Source organism: Taudactylus pleione, unplaced genomic scaffold (genome assembly GCF_031769625.1).
Source record: "Taudactylus pleione unplaced genomic scaffold, aTauple2 ptg000296l, whole genome shotgun sequence".
Taxonomy (NCBI): Eukaryota; Metazoa; Chordata; class Amphibia; order Anura; family Myobatrachidae; genus Taudactylus; species Taudactylus pleione.
The window spans coordinates 9,762,501-9,784,930 of record NW_028284698.1 but is presented as its reverse complement, the minus strand read 5'-3'; the positions used below and the strand labels follow the sequence as shown (position 1 = coordinate 9,784,930).

The following is a 22,430-nucleotide window of genomic DNA, read 5'->3' as shown; positions in this document are numbered from 1 at the left end:
GCTTTGACCAATAATCACCTGCCATCTCCTATCGGTACATCAGTAATGTCCTCAACACTAAGGTTTTTGGGAAATAAAATAGCCACCCCTTGGGCCTTAGCATCAGTGAAGTCATTGAAATATCCCTAGGGAAAGTGACGGGAGTAAAGGCCTGGGGAATCACCCCTTTTAATATAGGTCTCTTGTAGAAACACAAGATCAACAATGTGTGTAATAGGCGCGACCTTTTCTCTGAAACATTAAGGCACTTCATATTATTGGAAATAGTGTTCGCTTAGCTATAGGGATGTAACAGATAAATAATCCATGAGTAGCCTAGCCACCCAAAATCATACGACAGGACATAGTTGAATGAAACAATTGCTACCTACGGAGGAAAGAATGGGTAAAGAGGGAAAGGGGGAAGACAATAGGGAAGGAAGGGAAAAACTAACATATACAAAGGGACGGTCTCATCAGGAATCCAGGAAAAGCAGCATAAATTTCCGTCTCACTTCTTGTAAACAAAGAAAACAAGAAAAAACATAGGTACTCTGCACGGAAACCTTGTATAGTTCCATGGTCATTGTATATATAGAGAAGGGGGTCTCAGAGGGTACTGGTGAATGCGACACCAAACAGTAATCAAGAACATAAAGCATCATAAAAGTGGTCTAGGCAGAATTACTAAACGTGTGACCAGATCTGGCCTATAGACAAAGCTATAGAAACTGTAGGAGCTTACACCTAACTGTAAAGATGTCTCACTTTATAATGGTGTTAGCAGTATTTTGTAGCCACCATTGGATGATAAGATGCATTTGGGGTAAAATGTACGGACCAAAACATAGGAATTATACTACAGCTGGATACAGTTTTGTATTATCCATGTTTTAGTTGATGGTGGATAAATGGCAACTACAATTAGTAATTGGTTAAAAAAATGTTTGAATATATATATATATACACACACACAATTTTTTTTTTAACCAATTACTAATTGTAGTTGCCGTTTCAAGATCGGCACTCCATATAAATACTCCAGCAACCGGGGTGCAACTCCAATAGGCCTGGCTATCTACCAGGTCACCAGAAAAACCACATTATATAGGCAGCACTCCACTGATTTAAATGAAAAAAAAATGAGTCTGGGCTTATTGTGCAACATTTCAGATGTTTATTACATTTTTCATCAAGGCATGTAGTAAATATCTGAAACGTTGCACGATAAGCCTGGACTCAGCAAGTATTTTTTTTATTAAATCTGTGGAGTGCTGCCTATATGTATATAATATATCTATTATAATATAGCCTTGGAGCAACAGAGCCAGTCAGGAGGGACTTAATAGATCAAATAATACATTATGGTGCCAGAAGGATATTTTAGCTATATTCTGTATTTTTGTGACTTTACAGTCCCTGTTGTTATACAGCATCCTTGAAAGGTGTCAATAAAAAAAACAAAACACTGCTAAGTACCTGGAAGAAGCTCAGACACCTAACCGGTCAATTGCAGCCTAAAGCCCCGTACAAACTGGACGATGTATTTAAATGATAACGATATCTTTGAACGATATATTATTCAAATCATCCAATGTCTATGCACTTACCGACGATCGATGCTCGCTTCCGTGGGTCATTAATGATATCCCCAGTCATCTGTACATGCAGTCCAGCCTTGGGATACCGAATGCAGCATGGCCCCGCCGCCAGCATCGGCAAATGTGTAAGCAATTACCAATGCCGGCACCCCCTCCAGGCCCGCCGCATCTGACATCGCTCCGTACACACATTGGCCTTCTTTCAGAGGCGGCCGAACGGTCTACGACTGCCTCGATGTTTGTCAAGTGCGCATGCGCACGAGGGAGCCGGCTCCTTCGTGCGCATGCGTGAGACCCACTACGACCGACAGCGCCGGTCGTAGCGGGTCTCTTTCCAAAGGGGGCGAGCTGTCGATGTTGATTGACAGCTCGCCCCGTTTGGAAGGCGGGCCGGGGGGGTGGCAGCCCAAACGGAGGCGTTCCCATGGGAACGCCTACCGTTTGGGGGTGGCCCCACTGACATCACTAGTGATGTTAGTGGAGAGCTTCCGGCTCTGACGGCCCCTTTTGCGTGAGAGTGCAGCTTAGCACTCGGGTCTGAATGAGCTCCTCTGTTCCAAATCCCGGGTCAGACCTGGGATTTTGGTGTAAAAAGGGTATGAGAGTCTCTTGTAGCTCCAATGTTAGCAGATAATCTCATTGTTTCTGTTGGCCAGTATTAAAGACAGGGACATCTCTATTAAATCAAGTGCTATCCCTGGAAATTTAAGACATTTGGTAGGTTTGAAAGAAAAAAAAAAAAAAAAAAGAGTGTAATTATAAAAATACAATGGAACTTTAAATTTAATTATAAATTCTGTTTTAAAAGGAAAACAAAACATTTTTCTAAAGTCGATCAAAACATTTCAATAAACAAATTTGTCTCTTCTGTTTTTGCTTTGATGTAAATTGTATCTTTAAACATGCAGGAGTTTGTGTGAATTTGTCCCCACCCTTTAGATTTTTGACATAGATGATTATTTTAAAGTGACAACCTTATTAACAACAAAATATATGTATGGTTTTATTTTACTTGATGGGAGATTATTCCCCAATATGATATGTGTCATACTGTATGACTTCATTTAAAATGCTGTAAAGCAGGCCTGGCCAACCTGTGGCTCTCCAACTATTGTGAAACTACAGGTCCCAGCATGCTTTACCAGCTGATTGATGGGATTTGTAGTTCAACAGCTGGAAAGTCAAAAGGTTTAGCATGCCTGTGTGTAGAGGGTAAGAAAAATGTATTTTGCATTAATGTATATATTCTTTATCTTGTGCTGGTACAGTATTTGTGTAGATTTATTACTGCATCCTAGTGGGACATATTATTCCTACTCCTCTTGACCAGTCCTCACAGCAACCATTATTACACTATAAATATTTATTATGATTTGCACAACACACATTTAAACATATTATAATATGCCTGTGGATAGTCAGGTGCCGTCTGTATTTTGCCGATAAATATAACGGTATAAAATAACATTTTTCAATAAAAGATATTTATAACCAGTTGAACATTTTTAATGTGGCATAAAAAAAAAAAAAGAGGGTATGCATTCGGCATCCCAGCGGTCTGGATGCCGACCCTTACTGGCGACAGAATACAAACGCCGGTCAGAGTCCCGGCACCGGCATCCCGACCGCGGGGATGCTGAAGATAAGTAGCTAGGGAGGGGGTGGGGAGGAGGATTAGGGGTTAGGCACTAAGGGGGGAGGGTTAGGTTTAGGGTGCGGGGAGGCGGAGGTTAGGTTTTGGCCCTAGGGGGGAGCTTAGGTACAGGCACCACTGACAAAAGTAACCTGGTATTTCATTAATTATAAAAGGGAGATAATTCAGTGCTGAGCAACATATAGCAGACAATGGCCCGTATTCAATTTGGAGCGAAAAGCTGGAATTGTTGAAAAAGTTTTGCCAATGACGTAATTTCGCTAGGCGGAAAAGTATCGCCGTATTCAATTTGAAAGACTTTCCGCCTAGGCGGAGAGTCAATGCAATGTAATAGGCGGAAAAGTTTCGCCTTTGAATAGCAGGTGGAAAAAAAGTGCAGAATTGGGGTTTTGGGGTGCAACATTGCGGGAACCCCCGTGCAGCCTTCAGACTGACTCCCAAAGGTAAACTGCGTCAAAAATAAAAAAAAAAACACCCCCCAAAAATCACTTTCATTTTGGGGGCGAAAAAAAAAAAATGTTGGGGGACAAAGTTAAAAACTAGCGAACTAGACTCTAGGGGGGTCCCCAAGTATGCCACATGTGTTTTTTTTCATTGCCAGTGCTTGCGGCAGGTGGATTTTTCACGATTTTTTAAACTTAACTTTAGCAACTTTAAAATATGTTGTCCCCCATTTTCAAGTACCCCAAATTTGCTGAGAAGTTATTTTCTGCAAAAAAACTCCTGAATAGTATTCTTCACCACTTGTACAAAAACGCTATTTAGCAGCTATTGAGCCCGTTTAAAAACACCAAATACCTTCAGCAAGCCAAATCGGGGGTAACCATAGCTAACCCCCATGACAGAGCATCATTTGGGGGGTGTCAGGCTGATTTCCCCAAATCTGACAGGACTTTCCGTTTATTTCAGTTTTGCCGGGTCCCGTTTTCGTGTACTTTCAAATTGAATACACAGGCACGCGCGTGATACTTTTCTGCCTGTAAAACAGGCGAAGTAGGTGAAAAGTATCGCGGGTCCACTCAAATTGAATACGGCTCAATGCCATAAAGCAGAGGTTCAGGTTTTAGAGATATCCATGGTTGAGCACAGGTGATTAAATCAAACTGACTGAGATACTAATTAATGGGGCTCATCCATCAGCGATGGATTGCCGCGATGCGCAACCCGGCATCGCAGAAATCCAACATGTTGGATTTTCACGATTTGACGATCGCGATCAAGAAATGATCGCGATCGTCAAATCGGGGGCATTTACAATGTAATATTTCTGCGATCCTGCGACGGATAGCTGACCATCGATGTTGGCCGGCTGGCGTTTCCACCCGACAGAACGGCATTTCCGATTGCGTCGCAGGATCGCGTAATTACCGGTCAGATGTATGGACACCTTAATTCACATGTGCTCAACTATGGATATCTCTAAAACCTGAACTGTTGGGGAGCCTTGAGGACCGCATTTAAGAACTTCAACCATAAACTGCAAACCTCTGCGTAAACACCAACTAATACAAAGGATGTACATTATGCAATTAAATAATATATAATTTCAGGTGTGCCTTGTCTGCATAGTTGATATCTTCAGAAGAGTAACTAGAAACACTGATAAATATATGTAACAAAAATATTTACAAGATCTGTATCCTGTATAAATGAAGTATGTAAAATGGTGTACTTTGGAGACATCTAGTGGTAAAATATGATATATCCTAAAAAGGTTATCCATCTCCAGATTACCTTATTGGTTTGTACTAATATGAAGTGCAAAGCCCGCTGTGTTTGGCAATTATTGTAGTGATACAGTACTTTAAACTTTGAGGTGAAACCTGCCGAGAAGCAGCACTTTGTATATATACCCACTACAATTGATGAGTGGCATATGCTAATGCGTGTGCTTTTCCATTAACTTGCTATACACCAGAACGATATTGTACCAACCATCCACCTAGTCAGCTGGTTAGAATGATAATCTACTGGTGTGTGAGAGCAAATGAATTGATCGTTTACTCTAATATGCTGGAAAACGCTTATTCTAACTAGCAGGAGTAATCAAACGTTTAATTTCTCACAACTATTTGGATGATAATTGTTTCCCCCAACTGAATGATTTTAACAGAAATAGGAGGACATATCTACCTATTTCTGCTACCCATGCAAATTGGTCTTGTCTAGCTGTATGGAGGGAGAGCGGCACATGCCTTGTCGCTTTTTCTCCCAGCACCGCTGTAGGTTCCAGGACTGAGGCTGCCTCTCTTTGAATCGAAAATAACCAATGTGAAACCGCTCTATATGGATAGAGCAGTTTTACATCGCCCATCTTGGCTTCAAAACAAGACTGTCTCTGGACCTCATTCAGACCCGGTCGCAAGTGTTGAGCGCTCGCAACCGGGTCGATGTTTAGGCTCTGCGCACGCGCAGCAGCCACACTGCGCGTGCGCAAGCCCCGGAGCAAGATAGAAATTCTCTCGCTCCGGAGCTCACTACAAAAGGGGCGGCTGTAGATGTTGATCGACAGCTCGACCCATTTTGTAGTCATGGCGGGGGGGGGGGGTGATTTCACAAACGGAGGGGTTCCTTAAGGAACGCCTGCCGTTTTGTGGGCGGCCGCACTGACATCAGCAGTGATGTCAGTGGGGAGCTTCCTGCTCGATCAGAGCAAGAAGCTCCCTGGGGCTTGCGGTTGCTGAGACCCAACCTTAGGGTCTCGATGCAAGCCCCGATGGGCTTGGTCAAGACCATCGCGACCATCAACTTGGTCGGTCGCTAAAGCTGTGGGTGGTAACCCACAGCTTAGCTAGCGACCAGGAGGCCGCACTTCAAAAGTCAAGCGGCTACCCTCATTCAGAGCGAGCGCTCGCTTCTTGCGACCGCCTTTGAATGAGGGCCTCTATCCTGAAGCCAGCTAAAATGCTGGGAGGAGAACACAGTTGTGACTGGAGTTGGAGTCACCAAGTCATACCCCTTTTCCACCAAAAACCTGGGTCCGACCTGGGTTCTTGGACATGGTTCCAACCCAGATCAGACCCTGTTTACACTGCACCTTTGATCTGGGTTATTCCCAGGACAACCCTGTTCACACTGAACCCAGGTCTGCCCTGCTAAACTTGTGAGGTCATAAAAAGTGGGAGGTGACTGCTCCACAACCACCACTCAGCTCATTTTAGACATGACCCAGGTCGGATAACCCTGGTTGTGCTGCTTAAACTGCACCATTACCTGGGTCCATCCTGGGTTCGACCCTGGTAGCTACATGGGTTGGATTTCCGAGTCACTTGACCCGGGTTATTTTTCAGGGACCCTTTTCACTGACCCGTGACCCGGCAATAACCCGGATTATTGCAGCAGTGGAAAAATGGTATAAGTGAACTCCATCAAGACAATGAGACCAGGTAAGTACAAAATAAAACATTGCTGAAAGTAAACTTTGTGTCTGTGTTTATTTATTAAAAAGTGTTTATTAACCTGTCTATGATTTGTTTTGCATTTTTCCTTGGGGAACTACAGGTCTTAGCCAGCTCTGATGCCAGGGCAAACTGACACATGGTACAGGCCCTGGTAGCTAATTTTGGCAGCCGGGTCATGCTGTGACCTGTAGATCGCCAAAGGGGTATATTTACTAAAGTGCGGGTTTTTAGAAGTGGAGTTGTTGCCCATAGCAACCAATCAGATTCTAGCTATTATCTTCTAGAAGGTACTGGATAAATGTTAAGTAGAATCTGATTGGTTGCTATGGGCAACTTCTCCACTTATAAAAACCTGCACTTTAGGAAATATACCCCAAACTGTCTTATTACTATAGTTAAGCCTTTTGTTACTCCCGTACCCATCGCCCTTGGATATGTGGAAGAGCCCTGGTGCAATTGATTCCAGAGCTAGTTATACCAAGGGGTGGGGCCCCCATGTATTTTTGTAGGCTGGACTTCACTGAAAGCTAGCCCTAGTGCCAACCGGCCAGTGGCTGTAAGGAATAATGGTGGGTGGACCCCAACACTGTGGGCACCCCTCAACGGTTCCAGTAACCCAGGCAGTCAATGTCCAGTGTGGTTACCCCAAAACCAAGTTTCCAACTTGACTGTCCAACTTAAACGGTGCTCCACACACCTAAGTGTTATCATCACAGCCCCCCTGTCCACAGCAGCTTGGCACACATTCCATCCCCAACCCCTTCTCTGCACAGCAGATATTACAATGCTTGGCCATCAGCTGCTTTTCAGGTGTTTTTTTATTTGGACTACAAAACTACATGATTTACAATTCTGCAGACAGTACTACAGGAGTACTTGTATAATGAGTGCACTGGGAGACAATTGCTCGCTTCTTTCCAGAGACATGCTTTTTTCCCAAAGAAGCCACAGCAGGTTTGCAAAAATTAAACAGACCCCATTTCTGTTTATGCGAGCAGGCAGAAAGGTCTGACACTACAGACTGCTTTATGGGATTTTTGCCATGTTATAAAACTGGAAAATAAAACCATAAAGAAAAAAATTATTATATGATAACATGCTGTGGTTGACAACTGAATGCTTTTCTCAATAACAAGCTGTTCTGATATTCAACAAATGACAAAAAAACCATGCCATGTTCTCCTTAATCATATGCCAGGGGCATTCATAAAGATTTCAGAAAAAAAAAACATTGCATTTTTTATTAATTTGGTTCAAGACCTGATTGACATATGTTCTTTCATGTCCCTAATGAAACTAAAGGACCCCATACATCAGCAATCGATTGTGGCAATTTTGCATTTTGCAGATGATTGTGTAAAAAAATCTGCAATGTATGGGGTTCACAGATTGCAGATTTCAACCAAAAAGGAATTGTTAAATGAGGTTGTCCAACATGTTGGATTTCACAGATCAATTGGGGCTGTAGATTGCTAGTGTATGGTAACAACCCAGCAGATTTGCAGACCGTTACTAGTAAAAGAATGGGCCTTTCAAGACTGGCAGATCTGTATTTGCTGAAATCAATCTGCAAACCACTGAAAAATGTCTGTAGTGTATGGGTGCAGATTGCGGGATTGAGAAATTCTAAAATCGAGCAACAAATCTTCAAATTGTTTGTAATTTTCTGATTGCTGATGTATGGGGCCTTAAGATAATAACTGCGGTACTATAATAGACCGGGAAAACAATATTCTGACATCTTGTAGAAGGGGTGTCCAAAACAGTTTTAGGGTTAGGAAACACTGGGCTTTTTCAGAGTCCCTAAAAAATAATTTACCAACTGTGGCCCTGATTCAGAGCCGGACGCTCTGACCAGAGCGCTCACTCTGAATCAGGGCCCACCTCCATAAATATGGAGCGTCCTCCTGGACGCTCGTATAGCTGTGGGTCACCACCCACAGCATATACGAGCGTGCAGGATGATGGTCGCGATGGTCTTGAGTTTCTCAACCGCAAGGCCAGGGGTGATTTTGGCTCTATCAGAGCCAAAATCACTCCCACTGACATCACTAGTGATTTCAGTGGGGCCGGCTTCTGACGGTAGGCGTTCCCTTGGGAACGCCTCCGTCTGGCAGGCACGCCCACCAAAGGGGGCGTGCTGTCAATCAACATCGACAGCACGCCCCCTTTGATCAGACACTACGAGCGAAGGAAAGTCCTTCGCTCGTTGTGTCTCGCGCATGCGCACCATCGACCCACTTGCGAGCGGACAGCCGCTCGCGAGTGGGTCTGAATCAGGGCCTGTGTTTTTACACTTCCCTATTTCTGTGCAATCTATGGGGGGATTCAGTTAGCTGCAGGACTTACTGCGGTAAACCCCCAACTAGCCCTGGGAGCGCTAGTTAATGTAGATTTCTGTGAGCACCTCAGGAGGGTGCGAGCAGAAATCTGTGTTAACTGCACCCTTGGGACTAGTCGCAGGCAGTAATTAAACTGCTCTATGTGCTTAACTCGGGGACTAATTAAATTCCGCCCTATTTTTATTAAGCATATTGGTGGCCTACAATAGTCATATAATAGGGAGCTTTCATAATAAATGACTTAATAGTACATTTACCTATTTCACATGCTCTATCACACATGGGCTTTGAAATACCCCTTTCACACTTGCTGCAATAATCCGGGCACGTGAATGCGCAGCAACCCAGGTTACTGTGCAGTGTGAAAGGGCCAGGTTGAAATTAGCCGGGTCAAGCATTTCAACCCTTGTGACGCAGTGTGAACGTATAATCTGGGTCGATGCGTCCCATGTCCTGTTCACTGCATAGTAAGAGCCGGCGTTTAGAGATGATCTCATAATTTATAATGTATAAATTTATATATTGTTCCTATGTACTAATGGCACAATGCAGGAGAATTCACAGAAATCTCCAGCAAAGAGGATGTAGTCAGCATCATGGTGTACGGGTTGCCGATGGTCGGGATCCCAGCTCAAGAATCAAGACCGCCGGCATCCCGAAGGTAAGCATCAGGGGTTAGGCGCTAGGGGGAAGAGTTAGGTTTATGGCAGGGGTTCCCAACAACGGTCCTCAAGGCACACTAACAGTCCAGGTTTTAAGGATAGCCATACTTTAGCACAAGTCTTATTTAGTACCTCAGTTATTTTGATTTAACCATCTGTCCTTAAGCATGGATATCACTAAAAGTTGGACTGTTAGTGTGCCTTGAGGACCGAGGTTGGTAAATACTGGTTTAGTGTATTGCACTAGGGGGAGGGTTTGGTTTAGGGTGCGTGGAGGGGAAGGTTAGGTTTAGGTTCAGGGAGGGAGGGGTAGAGGTTAGTGGTAGGACACTTACCTAATGGCGCTGGGATTCTGACTGTCGGTATGCCGGTGTTGGTATTCTGAACGGCGGCATCCTGGCCGCCGAGTTCCCATACCCAACTCCCAGCAAAGTTCTAATTAGCACTGCAGATTGCAGTCTCCATTATTATCAAGAGGGACTACAATCTGACCCCTATGTACTAAACTCCATAAAGCAAAGCTTTTCATAGTTTAGCCCCGGCAGTTTACACCATCCTCAGATGGGGTAAACTGCTGTAAACCTATGGAGGGTACAGGAGAGAGATCTTTCGATCTCTGGGCCTGATTCAGACCCGCTCGTGAGCGCTGAGCGCTCGCAAGAGGGTCGATGTTGGCCAAGTGCGCATGCACACGAGGGAGCCGAGCATTTAACTCGCAGGGACAGCAGTTGCCACAAAGGCTGTCCCTGCGAGTTCCCCTTTGTACACAGTAGGGATATTTTCATTAAAAATTAAAATAGCCCTGGCAATATGGATAGACCCCTAATACTTTACAGTTATATTTAGCATATACAGCTATTTTAACAATTCATGTTGGCACAGCAGTTGTACTGTTCTTTTTTTAAATACTGTACTTTGAACATGTTAGATATGTTATATATGTAATGACAGCAATGCCAATGATAAGGTAAGAACTCCAGCTCCAATGTACTTAATATTATCCAGGTAACAACCTCTGCCTTCCCATGTGCTGATTACCACTGATCAGCTTATTCCAGTGGTTCTCAAACTCGGTCCTCGGGACCCCACACAGTTCACATTTTGCAGGTCACCCAGCAGGTGAACAGGTGTAGTCATTACTCACTGACACATTTTAAAAGATCCACAGGTGGAGATAATTATGTCACTTGTGATTTTGTGAGGAGACCTGCAAAACATGCACTGTTTAGGGTCCTGAGGACCTAGTTTGAGAACCTGTGCCTTATTCAAACAAGAGCAGTGGTTGATGCCTCTCTCCTAGTGCATCACATGAGGAGTGCCGAAGGTAAGCACCGTGTTTACGATTCCCATCCCCTGTCCCTACCCACAAAAATACTAATTTAAGAGTTAAGAAACTGCAACAACAAAAACTATGTACGAAATGTGGGCCTTCTAATTTATTCCTGAACAACTTGTGGCTCTACAGTTGTGAAAGTGCAAGCTCAGTAATGCTCTTACTAGCTGCCAGGATATGCTGGGACTAGTAGTTTCACAACAATTGGAGAACCAAAGAATGTGCAGACCTGACTTAGTTCATTCATAAGCAAATCCCCACATGCCATGTTTTCAGGATCATGTCAGATTAATTAATTTACATTCTAAACCAAGTTACTGTCCAATATGGTAGTTTACAGGAATATCCTCAAACCATTACTTGATAGAAGAGTACTTGAGGATCAGAACTGAGGGAGCACATGCTACATCTTATCAAGGGCTATTTGTGTGATTTAGGTCCACATTATTTCCAGCTCTGGTAATGAAACCAGGACAGGTGGTGCAATCATAAGAGCCTCTCCCACCCCACACACAGGTAAATGCTGCAGCCTGTCCATTACACATTTATGTAGCACTAATATCTCACAGATGTGCTGTGTGAAAAGAGATTGCATGCAGCAGAGAGACAAGTGAAACATGGTATTGTTAGAAATTCTACCTCTTGTAGAAACCATAATAATATTTATTAAGAATACCAACTCTATTGTTCCTAGACTTATCCCCAGACCTTTATGTCACTAGCATGAGTCCCAACTGCTATTGTAAATAATTATATTCCTAGTTTTCTGCCTTATTCCAAATTAAAAATAATTGTGTGACTGTGTGGCACCCAAACCAGACCTCCTGGAATACATGGTATGTTACTGCTTGAATAAAGGTGAGGTTTTTTTTTTTTCTTTTTAAAGTAACATGTTCTTTATGGGTTCTGAGAATGGATTGAATTGAGTGACCAACAAATAAGGAGATTGCATAGTACACTTAACTTTACTAAGTAGCATAATACTTTTTGTACAAATATTGTTATAGCTAAATATTGTGTTGCTGCAAGGGTTAATGTGCCCTAATAATGGTAAACTATTTTTTTTCCTTTTCGGTAAACAAAAAAAAAAAAAAGAAGAATCGTTTATTGTTGTAGATGTGGAGAACCCTCCTCCTCTGGCCGGTACAAGACCGCTCCTCCGTGCTCTCTCGCCTTTGCAGTACGGACAGCTGAGTCTCCCCCCTGCGCACTGCGCTCCGCAGCCTTAGGAGGGGGTCATACAGAGCGCGCAAGGAGCCGCACCCAGCCTGGGAGGCTGGCCGGACACTGCGCTGCGGGGACTCCGCTAAACCCGTCACCATGCACAAGGGCTGGAAAAAGTACTTCGGACAGAAGTCTCTGAATGAAGTAACAATGGATGAGTATCTGGGGAGCTTGGGACTGTACAGGAAACTTACAGCCAAGGACGCGTCCTGCCTCTTCAGAGCGGTGTCCGAGCAGGTGAGGTGCTGTGTATTGCATAGGCTATAGCCGTTTCCCTTTACTGGTCTCTGTCTCTTTCATTCATAGCTGTAGAGTGAGGGCCAAGCACAAGTGTAAAACATACCTATTTATAGTGTCCATAAACGGCTTCCCGGAGAGAGCATTACATAACATAGCGTATAGGGGGCACTTGTCGTGGGCAGTACTATGGTAAGCCCCTACTACTGACTGCACAAAAAGTTTGACTGTATGATTTTTCAATGGAACTTTTTTTTTTTCCCCTCACCAAATATTCGATATTGTGTTCTCTGACAGTCATTTTCATGATGGGTAAAATATGTATCTTACAACAAGTTATGAGTATACATGTCTAAAAGTGATTGTGTGTAGTGTTTTTTTTTTTTCTCATTCCTACCAATTTACATAGTTGCTGACTGGGAGTTGCCAATTTACTGTCTGTGGTTTACTGATTAAAGTGAGTAATGAGGTCTCAGTCCAATTTGGAGCAAGTTTATGAAAGAGAGTTTGTTTCATGAAACATATATACATCTCATGCTTGCACCTGAGAAATGCGAGAACCAATTAGTAAGATTGGTCGTGGCGAGGGGGTGCGATTTTCTGCAAAATGCGACCTGGAAGTACTTTAAGTGGGGGAAACCATTCTGGACACCAAAAGGGTCAACTGAGAGAGGTTTTTAAACTGTCAAATGGTTGATTTTATGTACATTTTTTTTTTTTTTTTTTATGAAAAAGGATAGAAAGCAAGTGTTTTTCTGTAACTTAAAGACCTTCCAGCATTTTGGGGTACAGAAAATGACTGAATAGTAGTTTTTCAGTGTTTCTTATAGGCACGTTTTCAAAAAGTTGAACTAAAAACTTAACTCAAATCTGCAAGTTCTAAAACCCCTCTCCTATCAATACAACACCTCCAAATACCTGCCCAACATCATTTACCCCTCCACATACTGACTATGTACCATATTATTTACACCTCCACATACCTGTCCCACATCATTTACACCTCCACATACCTGTCCCACATCATTTACACCTTAATATACCTGTCCCACATCATTTACACCTCCACATACTGTATGTACCATGTTATTTACACCTTAACATACCTGACCCACATCATTTAACACATTATTGAGCTTTTTAGGGAAATCCACCTGAAAACTGACAAGTCTTTATTGGCCAAATTATGCTATTTAAATATCTCTAAGTGCATGCTTATTCATTAGAAGAGGGTGTACTAGAGGTTCAGCACTGTGAGCTGGCATTTGTACCTTTTTTTAAATTAAATGTTTTCCCTACCTTTTTATCTGCTTAAAGGGCTGCACACACATATGCAAACTTCCTCTGAAAAAAAATGAATGTGAGTTTGGTATTGGATTGCAAATGTAATTCACAGTGCGAGTTTGATGCGAGAACGGCTCGCTAACTCGCACCTAATTGGATTGGTCCCTTGGTCAGGGCCGGTTCTAGACATTGTGGCACTCAGGGCGAAAGTTCACAGTTGCGCCCCCCCCCCAGAAAAAAATAAAACTTTTTGTAGATGACGTTCCTCTGCGCGCGCTGAAAGCACACACTCTTCCGGAAAGGGGGCGTGTCCTTGCGGAACACCCCAATTCATCACACTGTGGGGCGTGCCCAGCACATATGACAGTGCTGGGCTTCCTCCAAGCTCTCCCCTCATGGCGAATAATTGCCATGAGCAGTAATGCACCTTACACAGTAATGCCCTTTATAAATACATTGGGGGAGATCTACGAAGCCCAGAAGCGGTATCAGCGCACGTTATGTGCGCTGATACCGCTTCTCCCCAATGTATGATCGGGGGTCTGGGCGGTAAATGATAGATGATAAGATAAGATAAAATGATAGATATCTACAAGATAGCAGCGCCGACGGCAGGGCTATGTATGAACGGTCATAACGTATGACCGTTCAGCCGGCTGTAGCTGTCGTTAGCGCAGCGCCAGGTTGTAGCTGTCGCTATCTCCACAGCAGGGACAGCGCTGTCCCTGCTGTCGGCTCCAGGCTGCACGCGGGGATCTCGCGATACTTGTGAGATCCCGCGCATGCTCAGTGGAGCCGGCCGGGAAGAGACACAGCGCATCAGCACTAGGCTGATGCGCTGCTGTCTCTAGCGGGTAGCGCCGGAGGGGGGAGTTAACGCTCCCCCTCTCCGGCCGATGAGATGTTTATACATCTCATCGGTAGTGCTTCCTGCTTCGCCTCGGTAAAGAGGGGAAGCGTTACCGTGCCGCTATAATACATCTACCCCATGATGCCACATGCAGTAATGCTCTTTATAAACACATTATGCCACATGCAGTAATGCCCTGTATAACACATTATGCCAAATGCAGTAATGCCCTGTATATTACATTGTGCCACACACAGTAATTCCCTTTATAATACAGTATCCCCAATTCAAATTACGCCACACATTAGTCCCTTATTCATGTTATGACACAGTGGTGCCCCTTTTACACAATGCCCAAATTAGTGCCCCTTATATGCAAGGCCCGCAGTACTTAGTGCCCCTAATACAATGCCCACAGTAGTAGTGCCCACATTAGTAGTGCCCCAGTAATAATGCCCCCTATTAGTGCCCACAGTAGGAATACCCCCTATAGTAGTACCCAAAGTTGTAATGCCCCCTTATAGACATGCCCCCAGTAGTAATGCCCCCTTATAGACATGCCCCCAGTAGAAATGACCCCTTATAGACATGCCCACAGTAGTAAAGCCCCCCTATAGACATGCCCCCTGTAGTAATGCCCCTTATAGACATGCCCCCGGTAGTAATGCCCCCTTATAGACATGCCCCCAGTAGTAATGCCCCCATGCCTCCCTTCTGAAAAATAAAAAATTCAAACCCAATACTTACCTTAGGCCCCACTCCTGCGTCTGCTGCCGTCCGGTCCGACCACGGCTCCACCACGGATCTATGGGAGAGACGTCATGACATCCCTCCCATAGTGCTCTATGCGGGAGCCGGAGCTCTGGAGTGAGCTTCGGCTGGCGCTGCAGGGAGGGTGCTGGGTGCCCGCTGACAACAAATATCAGCGGGCGCGCGGCAATGCGGGGGGGGTCCGGTGCCGTTTTTTTTTTTTATTATTATTATGGGATTATTTTTATTTTACCCTCTGGGGACTCAGTGGCGCCCTCTAGGGGCGATGGCCCTGTTAGCCCACCCCTAGAACCGCCACTGCCCTTGTTTTATAGGTTTATGGAAGCTCTCAGGCGTCCATTTATAAAATAGAACTAGTTAGCAGCCCGTCAAAATGACTGGACATTGTCTTGCCTGCAAAAAGTCCTGTTTGAGCGCTTAAACGGATAATTTCTGCTCACCAGCTCGGGGGGCTGTGATCAGAAATGTCAGCGCTGGCAGCTGGGCTGTGAGCAGAAATGTCGCAAATCCTCCAACATTTCACAGTAAAAAAAAAAGTTACAGGAGGCATGGCCACAGATAAAATGGGTGTTGTAATATGTTAAGGGGGTGTGGTCACAGTTAAAGGGGCGAGGCCACGGGACTGTACAGTGGGGGCTGAAGGCAGCTGGTTCTGGCTGATTACAGTTATACCTTTAGTGTGACCTTAGAAGTTCATCTCCCTATATCACTAGGGGCCACCTGGCACTGGATGGTTACTGTAGTGTTACAAAGTAACAGTAATCAGCCAGTGCCGACTGGCATCCTGCCCCCAGTGATATATAGAGATGATCTCCAAAGTGCACACTAAAGCGGGCCATACACGATGCGATGGGGATCCGACATATCACACAGTGTGATCGGGTGGGCGGCAGCCCGATATGCCGGCTCTCACCTGCATAGCGTTGCATGGGTCTGCACAACACATTCCCTGATCCTGCAGTAAGTACAGGGGGTGCGATATACGACCCCCATGGGTGCGTGCTCTGACTGACATCAGGCCCATACACTGTGTGATGTAGCAGCCAAATCGATCTGATCAGTCGGATCTGATTCTTTATCACACTGTGTGGGCCGTTTAACTGTAAATAGTCAGCGCCAGCTGCCTTGCTACACTTAAATGGCCCATACACTGTGCGATATAGCAGCTGATCCGACTGATTGGTTCGATTTGGCTGCTATATCACACCGTGTGCCTGATGTTGGTCCGAGCGCGCACCTGTGGGGTCGTATATCTCGCCCCCTGATCTTACTGCAGGATCAGTCGATCAGGGGATGCGATGTGCGATCCCAGGCAGCGCTGTGTGGGTGAGGGAGGGGGGAGCTGGCATATCGGGCGGTCGGCCACTCGACCGCACAGTGCATGGGGGCCGCCCGATATGTCGGACTTCGGATCCCCCGTCGCCTCGTACAGTGTATGGCCCGCTATGGAGCTTGCAGACAGTGACGGGGGGGGGGGGGGGGGTTGATTGGTTGTGTCACTGAGCAGCGCAGCGGGAGTCTGGGTCCTTAATGCATATATATGCTAAGCATAAATGGAAACTAGTTCATGCAAGTTTTATTTATGACTCTAAGTTATAACTGTCACTGCTATTGCTCCATTTAACCCTCAACTACCAGGAGTGTAGGGGTTAAATTGTACTTCACGTTTACTTGTCAAGACTGAGCTGCCCATCCTCCTCCCCTAATTAGTTGGAGATGCTCAGCTGCAATTGAGTGTTTGCTGAGAGATTTGGGTGCTCTCTTTCTGAGTATACCTTTCTCATTGGACCAAGGTATATAGCACTAGAATCCTACCAACTTTTTTGCTTGTATAAAGAGGGGTATCCACTAGACGATAAAGTTGAACGATAATGATAAAAATCGTTCGCACATCGTTTGCAAATCGTGAAGTAATTGTTTCTAACTATGGGCCTGATTCAGACCCACTCGCGAGCGGCTGTCCGCTCGCAAGTGGGTCGATGTTCTGGACTGAGCATGCGCACGACGGAGGGAGCTCCGTCGTGCGCATGCGCCAGACGCAACGAGCGAAGGAAAGTCCTTCGCTCATTGTGTCTGATCAAAGGGGGCGTGCTGTCGATGTTGATTGACAGCACGCCCCCTTGGTAGGCGTGCCGGGGGCGTGCCTCCCTGACGGGGGCGTTCCCACGGGAACGCCTCCCGTCAGAAGCCGGCCCACTGACATCACTAGTGATGTCAGTGGGAGTGATTTTGGCTCTGATAGAGCCAAAATCACTCCGGAGCTTGCGGTTGAAAACCTCAACCGCAGGCTCCGGCACGCAGATTCGATGGTCACGACCATCGCGGCCATCAAAATGCACGCTCGTATAGCCTGTGGGTGGTGACCCACAGCTATACGAGCGTCCAGGAGGACGCTCCATTTTCATGGAGGGCGGCCCTCATTCAGAGCGTGCGCTCTGCTCAGAGCGTACGGCTCTGAATGAGGGCCCATGTACGATGCGCGCTCCCGCTGGTCGTTTGATCATCTCCTCCATCGACTGAACATGCAGGTCAATTTCACTTGATCGTTTACACATCGTTTACACATCGTTTACACAACGATCAAACGATGAACCACTATCTGCACACTATAGCTGAAAGCTCTCAATCACAGATTTGCAAAAGATCTAACGATAAACTATGTTGTTGCAATCGTTTGCAAATCCTTTGCAAATCTTTTGCAAATTGTTCAGAGTGGAAGATCAAATTTCAAGGGAAACTTCAAGGGAAAATCGTTAAGAGGTTGGACAGGGATACAAATCGTCTAGTGGATGCCTCCCATTAGTTGATTCAGTTCCAATTTGTAAGTATATTTGTATGCATAGCACTTGTATCCTACCAATGTGACTGTGATTTAGTTCCCATTAGCAAACATATTTATATGCATGTAGATCCTACATGCATATGTGTTTAGGATGGTAGTTGATTTTAATGCCCTTTTGCAAATATATTATATGCATTTTATGTGACTTATGCTAACTCTGCTGTTGGAAAAAAATTAATTTTATTTTTGTTCAACTGCCTGGTGTATAGGGGTTAGAGAGTACTTCACATTTATTTTTAATTGTGAAGGAGGTCACAATGCATTGTTTACCCTACACTTGTTGTAGGTTATTTGCAAATATTTAACATGTCTCAGGACAAAGGTAAACAGGAGACTGTTGGCCATGTGCTGGTTTCATGTAAATCCTGTGCAGTAGGCCTTTCGGGATCTGAAACAGGATGGACTGGGTGTTGGTAGTTATACACAACAGTCCACCTTGCCAGCACCTGTTCAGGGGTCGCCTTGAATGTTCTCGGGTTATGAGGCAGTTAGTGGACCGCTTATCAGCCCCATTTCTTCCTCCCACTTTAGATTTCCCACAGTGATTACAGTCTGCTATGTTTCCTCTTCCCATACATCTTTCCTGGATGGAGAGTTATGTACACTCAGTTCGGAATCTGTCTTTTAGCATCTACCTATCTGCAGATGTTACAGGCGACTAAGGCATCAGCCGTCTAAGCATATAAATGGACTGCGACATCCTTGGTCCACCCTGCTTTCAGATTCTGATATATCATCTGAGGAGGCAAAGGATACACAGGTTTCTCCCTCTGGGCCTATCTTTGAGAGGAGGAGCGTCATTAATCAGTGGATGTTCCTCTATAGCAGGGGCGGTTAATTCAATCCTCAATATAGAAGATGAAGTACCGGCTCTTAAAACTTAATAAACATGGTGTTCAGACACCAGAAGGTGATTTAGGCTGGATGACCTCAATCTGAACAGTTCACTGAGCTTATTGGGGAAGCATGGAACACTCCAGATAAACTGTTCCAGATTCCAAAAAAGACTAGTCTCTTTTTACCCTCTCCCAAAGGGAGAGTGCATTAGGTGGGAAATCACCCTCCCTACTGGGGATGCTTATGTGATGCCTTCCTAAAGGGTTACTCCCCAGAAGGTTGTTTGCACAACTTCCCCAATCAGATTCTATCTAGGCTCTTGCCCTCTAGGAGACCATTCATGCCTGCTAAATTCGGGGGTGATGATCCCGGTTGCTTTGGCTAACAAGGAAGGAGTTATTACTCAGATTTTGTTTTTGATTGGGTCTCGTCGCTCTATTCTGAATTGGAAATCTCTCAAAAGGTTCATACATATGCCCAAGTTCCGTATGGAGACCCTACGGTCAATTATGCTGGCAATAGAACCTGGGGATTTCATTGTTCCCTGGACATACAGGATGCATATACCTATTGCACTATTCCACCAAGGGTTTCTGAGTTTTGCTGTTCATCAGCAACATTACCATTGCCCTTTGGTCTGTCCACAGCCCCTCGGGTGTTTACCAAGATAATGGCAGTAATGACTGTTCTTCTCAGAAGGAGTCAGGATACTTCCATACTTGGAGACCTCCTGATATTGGAGCATGGCTGGATAGTCAATTAGAAAAAGTCTTCTCTTTTTCCAACACAACAGATGTTACATCTGGGGGGCGCTACTGGATTCCCTGGCACAAAGGATCTTTCTGCCAGTGGGCAAGATTGCTGCACTACAATTGCGGGGGTGCAAATTGCTCCTCAATCGAAGATTGACAGTCCACTCAGCAATGCAGGTCCTGGAGTCCATGGTATCTACCTTCGACATGGTGGCACAAGCCCAGTTCCATTTCAGGCCCCTGCAGCGATGGATTCTGCCTCGGTGGGACGGTCCGTATCATCTGATAAGGTCTCATACGATCCTCATCTCACCAGAGGTTCGGCTCTCTCTCTCATGGTGGCTGCAGACAGCCCATCTGAACAAGGGTCGCCCATTATGGATCCCAAATTGTGTTCTCCTCACCACAAACGCAAGTCTTCGAGGATGGGGTACGGTGACAGGTCATCACACCTTTCAGGGAAGATGGACAGTTCAGAAAAGTCACCTGCCCATAAACATTTTGGAGCTTTGTGCAGTGCACAAGGCGCTCCTTCTGGCACAGGACCTCCTTCAGGGCAGGCCTGTCCAGATTCATGCCAACAACGCGACCACAGTGGCCTACATCAACCATCAGGGAGGCACACTAAGTGTGGCAGCCATGACGGAAATGGCAAACATTCTGGTTTGGGCAGAACGCCATCTTCCAGCAATCTCGGCAATATTAATCTTAGGAGTCCTCAACTGGGAAGCTGACTTCCTAAGTCATAAGGACATACACGCTGGAGAATGGGCTCTCCGCCCGGACGTCTTTCAGCTCCTGGTGGACAAGTGGGTACTACCGGATGTAGACCTCACGGCATCACATCGCAACTTCCCCAGATACGGGTCCAGGACAAGAGACCCCTCAGCCGCCTTCGTGGATGCTCTGGCAATAAGGGGGGACTTCAGGTTGGCATATCTGTTTCCTCCAATCTCCCCCCTACCAAGGGTCCTCAGAAATTTCAAGCAAGAAGGCAGCTGGATGATACTAATAGCTCCTGCTTGGCACAGGCAACATTGGTTCACCGATCTGACATGTCTGTCTATATACAATCCACTTCCTCTACGACCGGATTTGTTAGTGCAGGGTTCCTGCCTACATCCGGACCTACCCCACCTGGCTTTGATGGCGTGGCTCTTGAGTCTTCCGTCTTAAAGGCCGAAGGTTTTTCTACTGCTTTGATTCAGACGATGCTTAGGGCAAGAAAGCCTTCCTCTGTCCGCATCTATTACAGGGTTTGGAATGCCTTTTTTTTCAGTGATGTTCCCACGGAGAGTATGACCCTAAAGCTGGCCACACATCTAAAGATTATCTGTCCACCAGCCAACTAGTTGATTGGTTGGAATGAAAATCTGGTAACGTATGGGAGTAACTGATCAGCAATTTGCTCCAAAATGCCAGAAAACAGATGAAAATGATCGTTAGACAAGTTTGTTAAATGTTTGATCTAAACAATTTGTTCAAACAACAGTTTTTGGCCATTTTCTGGCATTTGGGAGCAAATTGCTGATTGTCATTTGCTCTCATGCCTTACCGGATTTTCATTCCGACCAATCAACTACTTGGCTGGTTGGACAGATAATCTTTAGATGTGTGGCCAGCTTAAGGTTTTCAGGGTCTCCCTAGTTTTTCTCCAGGCTGGACTAGACCTCTGTCTTTGCCTGGCTACCTTGAGAGTTCAGGTTTCTGCATTGTCCGTTTTGGTCCCAGCGCAGAATTGCTTCCATGAAGGATGTTAGAACATTTTTACAGGGTGTTCTCCACCTTCAACCACCTTTTGTCCCTCCAGTGGCACCATGGGATTTATCCTTGGTTCTCGGGACGATGCAGGCTCCTCCCTTTTGAGCCTTTGGACACAGTGGACCTTAAATGGTTGACAGAGAACACCCGTTTTCTCCTCGCTATCTCCTCAGCTCGCAGAGTTTCTGGTTTGGCAGCGCTTTCGTGTCGCTCCCCATTTTTGATTTTTCCCCAGAATAGAGCTGTCCTCCGTACACGGGACGGGTTACCTTCCGGAGGTGCTATCAAATTTTCATATCAATGAAAAAATTGTAGTTCCGGCCTTTCAGTCTTCAGACCATTCTGTAGGTGAAGCTTCCCTGGATGTGGTTTGAACCCTTCGTATCTACGTGGATTGTACCAACTCCATCAGGAAATCAGATGCACTTTTTGTGTTTTCACAAGCGAGGCTGGTCAGCTAGCATGCAGACTCTGGCTCGGTGGCTACATATGACTACATTTCGGGTTTATACACAGGCTGATCTCCCTGTTCCTAACACGGTGACAGCACATTCGACTCGGTCTATGGGACCATCATGGGCGTTTAGACTTGAAGCCTCTGCAGAACAGTTGTGCAAGGCGGCCACTTGGTCTTCTGTCCACACTTACATAAAATTTTATGCATTTGATACTTTTGCTTCACAGGATGCTTCTTTTGGGTGGTGGATTCTCCTCTCTGCTCAGGAGTGTCCCCACCCTTAATGGAATTGCTTTAGGACATCTCCAAGTTGGTTCCTAGGGAACCTGAAGAAGAAAATAAGAGTTATGGTACTTACCTTTTGTTAACTTTTTCTTCGGGGTCCACAGGGCACCCACCCTGACGCACCTGCAGGGCCGGTCTACCCGTTATGCCGACTACGC

The 22,430-nt window shown here is 45.4% G+C and overlaps 1 protein-coding gene across 9 annotated transcripts in view; it reads left to right on the top strand.

Annotated features, from left to right (window-relative positions):
- Window positions 1–10,842: 10,842 nt before the first annotated feature.
- The window catches only part of LOC148511705 (UDP-N-acetylglucosamine transferase subunit ALG13-like), a 263,195-nt gene continuing 251,607 nt past the window's right edge, over window positions 10,843–22,430 (top strand). For 3 of the 9 annotated variants that reach the window (XM_088482846.1, XM_088482847.1, XM_088482838.1), the window contains exons 1-2: window positions 10,843–10,963; window positions 12,068–12,433. In XM_088482846.1, coding sequence (XP_088338972.1) covers window positions 12,293–12,433 — 141 coding nt within the window. In that variant the 5' untranslated portion in view covers window positions 10,843–10,963; window positions 12,068–12,292. The other 6 variants (XM_088482840.1, XM_088482843.1, XM_088482844.1 and 3 more) reach the window with 6 other exon arrangements.